General features: G+C 39.9%; 1 protein-coding gene across 1 annotated transcript; it reads right to left on the minus strand.

Annotated features, from left to right (window-relative positions):
* Positions 1–24: 24 nt before the first annotated feature.
* LOC113941239 (complement factor H-like) lies at positions 25–5,505 on the minus strand. The gene is made up of 7 exons (XM_027632397.1): positions 5,311–5,505; positions 4,219–4,401; positions 3,428–3,607; positions 2,814–3,020; positions 2,057–2,234; positions 1,231–1,407; positions 25–227 (listed from the first exon to the last, which is right to left on the minus strand). The coding sequence occupies exons 1-5, from the start codon at positions 5,483–5,485 to the stop codon at positions 2,059–2,061; spliced, it is 921 nt and encodes a 306-aa protein (XP_027488198.1). The 5' UTR covers positions 5,486–5,505; the 3' UTR covers positions 25–227; positions 1,231–1,407; positions 2,057–2,058.
* Positions 5,506–6,036: the final 531 nt, after the last annotated feature.

Consider the following 6,036-nt stretch of genomic DNA (forward strand, 5'->3'; position numbering starts at 1 on the left):
AGAGAGAGAGAGAGAGAGAGAGAGAGAGAGAGAGAGAGAGAGAGAGAAATTACCTTTGCACTTTGGCAGCTCTGTCCAGGTCCCGTTCTGGCACACTACAGTGGAAGTCCCAGTCATCTTAAAACCTTGCCAGCAGTCATAGTTAGCAGTCTCCCCAGGGAGATACTTTGTCTTTTTAATATTAATTCTACCACCAGCAATTTCTGGAGGAGGTTCACATGTCACATCTGAAAAGAGACAACTACAGTCACCTTTGCAGTTGTTGAGACGTTCATCTCTACAACCAAAAGTTAAAGGAATCAATCTGGTTACAATTTCTGTACAGATTTTCTGTCTCAGGTGGGTCACACCATGGAGAAAGCAATGAGGTGTGACAGTGGCAGCAGAAAATGATCTGGGACTCTCAGGAGATGAGCAGGGTCAATAAGAGTTTCTAGAAAAAGCCAATGTTTCTGTAGCTACGCTTAATGTCACAGAAGACACGGGAGCCTTCCCACATGCCCATGTCCCTCCCTAGGGAGCCCTGGCATTCCTGGAAACCACAGAGGTAACAGCCAAACTGACACTGTGCTGAAGTGCAGAGCTCTGGAGGACTGGCAGCACTGGAGGAGCTTGTCAGCCTGTGCTGCTCAGGGATGGGGGAATGCAGCCAGCTCCAAGGAGCTGTGTGAAAGCCAAGTAGCACTTGTTCACCCTGCAGCCACAGATTTCGGCAGGGCACAGGAGCACAGCTCATCGCCATTCCTTGTCACAGGAACAATCTTTCCAGTTCTATGGCCCTGGCAGACCTCACATGGTTTAGATCTGGGTCTCTGCTGGGATCTGCATTGGTCAGAGGGGAGCCCTGGAGTTTCTTCTCTCCCCTACTGCTGTTTCCATTCAGATACTTCCTGACAGCTTTGAACAGAAGACAGAAGCCCTTACATGTCTTTCCACTGAAGGTTGTTGAAATGGTGGACACTGGAGCAATACCAACAACATGCAGGAGAATGACAGTACAGCACATTTTTGGCCCTGCTGCTTCAAGACATTTTTGCTGTTGATGGAAATATTCCCAGTATTTCTAGAAGCATCAAGCTAAGTTAAAGTGCTGTGCAAGTAAGCAATAGAAACTACAAAGTTGAGGTACCCAAAGAAAAGAGAAGTAGAAAAGGTGAAGTCTTCAGAGTGTTTAGGTAGAGAAACAGTCCCCTCTATGCTAACAGGCAAGATGAAAGCACAGGTTCCTACCTCTGCACACTGGTGCTTGTGACCATTCACCATTTAAACAAGTGACGAAATTTCCACCTATCATTTGAAAATTGCTTTCACATTGATAATGCACTCTGGCACTGGGCAGATACCTCTCCTGTTGAGTGCCTGCAACTTGACCATTGGGGATTGCAGGTACAGGTCCACAGCTAACATCTGAAAAGAGAGAGGTGCATGTAAAGACTGCAGTACAGCAATATAAGAACCACAGAACATTGCATTCCAGAGCTCCTGATGAGCAAAAATGGTTTGTGTAATGCAGATAATTTTCTACAGGTAGAAAAAGAAGATAATTTGGTCTTTATTCTGCAATGCTTCACCACACAATATTATTTTTGCCTAAAGTGAGTAAAAAGAGAAAAGAAGTCACAGAGATCAGCCAATTGTGCAGATTGGTGCTGTTCAGCATTGTGTACCAATGGACTGGAGAGTGAGGAGATTTGCTTACTATTTGAAGGTAACTGTCAGAAACTGACATTTTTAGTGATGTGAAAATAAGATACATTACCCTACTAATTTTCTCCTCCTTTGCAGCCAAGATGCATTCCTCCATAAACATCTGCCTGCTTGATTTCAGCAGACAGCTAAGTTTCAGCTACTAGCTTCAGCCCACAAGGAAATGATTGCTTTGCTGATCTACGCTGCTTTTTGTTTCTCAGGAGCCAGAAAAATAGGTGTTTTAGCAGCCCATTCAAAGCAAGTCACCTGTTGGCTCTATTGGCCTGACTCACCTGCATGCCTGAGTTGAAATTCTATTAATTCACATGCAATATTGAGAAGGACTACTTAAAAGTAGAACCTATACCTTCACAGAAGGGCGGTGCTGTCCAATTTCCTTCTCTGCAAAGAATTTCGGGGGGAACCAACAATCAGGAACCCTGCATCACACTCGTAGCGAATTGTTTCACCAGGTTCATAAGTTTCCTTGGTTCTGCCTTCAAATTGAGCATTGGCAACTTTTGGAATACTTCCACATGACATTTCTGAAAAGATAACAGAAATCTGATGCTGGTACTAATGGGATACACATCAAAGGAATGTACTTTTTCCACCAAACAGATGCTTTAGTGAGCTATTTCTAACATCAGCATAGTCATCTGCTGACAGTGGATTATATAATTATAGTTAACTAATAATTACATAGGGAAGATTAAATAAGTTATTCCTCTAAACTAGCACAGATTTCAGTCACCAAAATATTTAGATCCTGTTTCTAAACATGCCAGAAAATTTGACTACAGGCTTCTGTCCCTTACTGTACTGAAGTGATTTCCACCACTGAGACTCCAAAGCAACTCTTAGTCACTACTGGACTCTCGAGAAAACAGGTCCTTGGATTATAAGGGTATGCCTAGGACTCACCTGGCAGAGATATGAACTGAACAAAGATTACAAGAATACAAAGGAATATTTAAAAACTAAGCTACATTCAGAAAGTCAGTTTTGCACCCAATCAGGATTGCTCTGAAGACATTCCACAGCAAAATAAAGCTTCAGTTTAAAAGTCTTTGCATTTTATTGTTAAATACACTTAAAAAAAAAAAGGTATTTTTTTATATTACCCAAGCATGCAGGAGCTAAAGTCCATTCTCCCATAGAACAAGTTATCTCAGTAGGTCCATTTAACATGTATCCAGAACGAGAAACATACTTAAATTTAGCACCAGTCAGATAAATTGATTTCCCTTCTATTTCAATTTTTAAGTTTGGATTTTCCAGCCTTGGAGCATCAGCACATTCTACAGGCTGTGGTGGCAAACATGGTCTTTCTAAAAAATGCAGAAAACAAAGATAAGCAATAATGCAATAAAATTAATATTGCAACTGCAACTAAGTAATAAATAATGCTGATTTACAGACTACGGGATACTATTTAAGGCTTCCAGTCAAAACTGAGACTCCATTATGCAATATACTATACAAACAAATAAGCACACAGCTCTTGAGAGACTACCTGAAAGTATTATATGCCATGTTAGATCAGTCTGTGTAAATAAAAAGACTGCAGTTGCTTAACTACACTTTCTTTAACAACTTATGTTCTATTGCTTTTCTGCAGTTACCTGTCCATGATAATCTTATGTAAATAACAGCATCCTCCTGCTAATGATGAGTGCAAATGCATAACACAGAAAGTCATAATAAAATAAATAGAAAAAAATATCCCAGTACTGACCCACACACTGAGGTGGTGATTGCCATTTCCCTTCTATGCAGGTTATTTCTTTTGCACCGATGAGCCGGAAACCATTGGCACATGAAAAAGCTATTTTACTCCCATGCCTGTAATTTCTTCCAGCTGTTGTCTGTTGAGCACCAGACACCTGAGGTGGAGGTGGGCACACACCCTCCTCAGCTAAGGACATATGTTCATGTTATAATAGAACATAAGATAAAGCATAGTAGTTCATCACAGATTAAAACACAAAGAACCAAGAAAACATTGATGTTGGATAACTCTCCAGTAGCTATCTCAAGCTTTAATTAATAAAACGACCATTTTGTTCTGCTTCAGAAACACCAGAGCTGCCTTCAGATGCTCATATGCTTTCAGAGTCATAGAAAAGACTGTCACAGTTGCCCACAGCAAGCTAAGCTGGAGCTTCTTTCCCCTTCACACATCTGCACACTCTGATGTGTTTGCCCTGTTCCTCTCTCTATGGTGAACTATTTTAGGAAAATTGAACCAACTTCTGGAATTCTTGTTTTGTTTTTCTTCAGACTTAGAGCTAAATGAGAATTGCAAACGAAAGCAAAGAAATAGGTTTCAAATCCGCCACTCAAGGAATGAAAGGCTCTTCCTGCCACAGGAAAGAAGAAAGGATGGCCGTGACTACCCTTTAGCATATACATCTGCATGTAAGCATTTCTATTTCAGACTATACAGAAACACTGAAAAGCTTTAATAATGATCATTTATCATTCCTACATAAAAAGAAGAAATGGTATGCAAATCTAAAAACATACCTGGACATTCAATCTCTGGTGTCCATTTGCCAGACACACAAGTTGCCTGTTTAATGTTTTTGTCAGCTGATGTACATCTGTAACGTATAACTTTATAAAAACCAATGCTTCTTTTTGACATGGAATGTTGACCAGAGCTTATAAACTCAACACCCACTGGAAGTTCACACTGAGGAGATGGATCTGAAAAAAAAAAAATAAACAAAAAGAGCTATAAAAGAAAATAGATTCAGTTCAGATAATATGTACTTATGAAGATATCATCAGTTTCTTAAGGCATGTCCATGTGAAAATGGGTTTTTATTTACTGTAATTTGAAGTGATGCCTAAGACTCCTAGATGACAGAAACAAAGACTTTTTTTCCAGCTACCTAAAGTAGAGACTGTTCTCAGTCCCCAAGCAATTTTTTTATGTTGACAGGATCCCTTTTGCTGAGTGCAGCAAATAATAATAATAAAAACCTAGCCAACATTTTATTCCCTAAAACTATAGAAAGGCTGTGAAATGAGCAAAAAGAGAAGGGGACCTCATCAATGTCTACCAGGATCTACTAATATCTGAAGGATCTCAGGAGGAGGGAGCCAGGCTCTTCTCAGTGGTGCCAAACAAGAGGACAAGAGGCAATGGGCAGAAACTGATGCACAGGAACTTCCACATGAATATGAGGAAAAACTTTACTTTGTGGGTGCTTGAGCAGGGACATTAGACCAGATGGCCCACTGTGGTCCCCTCCAGCCTGACCTATTCTGGGATTCTGTGAAAAGGACTAATGCACATAAAAATGGTGAGGATGGGATAAGCCTAACACACTATTGCTATTAACATTAATTCCTTTTATTACTTGATTTTAACGACTATGCAAGTGTCTTTGATCTGCTCATAGTGCTTACGAAGTTGTAGGTGCAGAGTCTTTTCAGGATGAAGAACATGCTGCCATTTAAAAGAGGAGTAAATAAAACCCACTTAGTTTTGATGCATGAAACTGTAGTATGTCCGGCTACATATTGATTGCTGAAATCCTTGACATTTTGAACAGAACTATCTCACACTCACATCTGAAATATTATGAAAATAGTATGGAAAGAGATTACCAGCACAAAGAGGTAAAGGCTTCCATTCTCCATTAAGACATTTTATTTTCATTTGCTTAGAATTGCCAGAGCCTGATTTACATCCACAAATTACTTGATCGCCATGTGAAAACTGGGTCTGATCTGCCTGATATAGAGCAATGTTCGGAATAGAGGAAGGTGATTCACAGGGCATTTTGTCTTCTGTTGAAAAGAGCAGAATTATTCCACAATAATACTGGAGTTACATATGAATAGCTGAAAGAACTTAAAAATAACTATATTTGCATTTGGTGAGCCAAGCCTACTCCCATTAATTGTAACAACTAAACTTCAACACAACTGGAGTATGTGTATATCTTTTTCTCAGTTTACTAAATCCCTCTCTGTCTTTTCCCCTCCTTTTCCAACACTGTAGCATGACCCACAAGTAGTTTCAGCTAACGTTACTTTGCCAAACTGTTGATACATAAACTCTAAAGTGTAAGGAAACCTTCAATTAATCCAAGTCACCTGAATCCTTGATTCTCATCAGTCAAAATTATAATTGATTATGCACCTACACATTTGTAATGTACACGTTCAGTCAGAATTAGTACAAGAACTGAAATCCATTGTAGTGTCCCTTAGAGGACTGCAGTGCTGTCACCTCTGTATGAGAACAGCACTTCCTGTTTTGGGCTGTCACTGTTGCAGTGGTAGTGACAGGAAAAGGTAATGGCTTTTCCTGACTTTTCGTTCACAACA

This window comes from Corapipo altera, unplaced genomic scaffold, assembly GCF_003945725.1.
Source record: "Corapipo altera isolate COAL_440 unplaced genomic scaffold, ASM394572v1 61940, whole genome shotgun sequence".
In the NCBI taxonomy this organism is placed as follows: domain Eukaryota; kingdom Metazoa; phylum Chordata; class Aves; order Passeriformes; family Pipridae; genus Corapipo; species Corapipo altera.

What these genes read in the sequence shown, in the direction of transcription:
- LOC113941239 (XM_027632397.1), bottom strand. Translation starts at nt 5,485, where the DNA reads ATGCCCTGTGAATCACCTTCCTCTATTCCGAACATTGCTCTATATCAG. An exon ending in ACCAGAGATTGAATGTCCAG is followed by an intron (nt 3,608 to 4,218) that starts GTATGTTTTTAG and finishes ATATGTCCTTAG; the next exon opens with CTGAGGAGGGTGTGTGCCCA. An exon ending in ATCACCACCTCAGTGTGTGG is followed by an intron (nt 3,021 to 3,427) that starts GTCAGTACTGGG and finishes TGCATTTTTTAG; the next exon opens with AAAGACCATGTTTGCCACCA.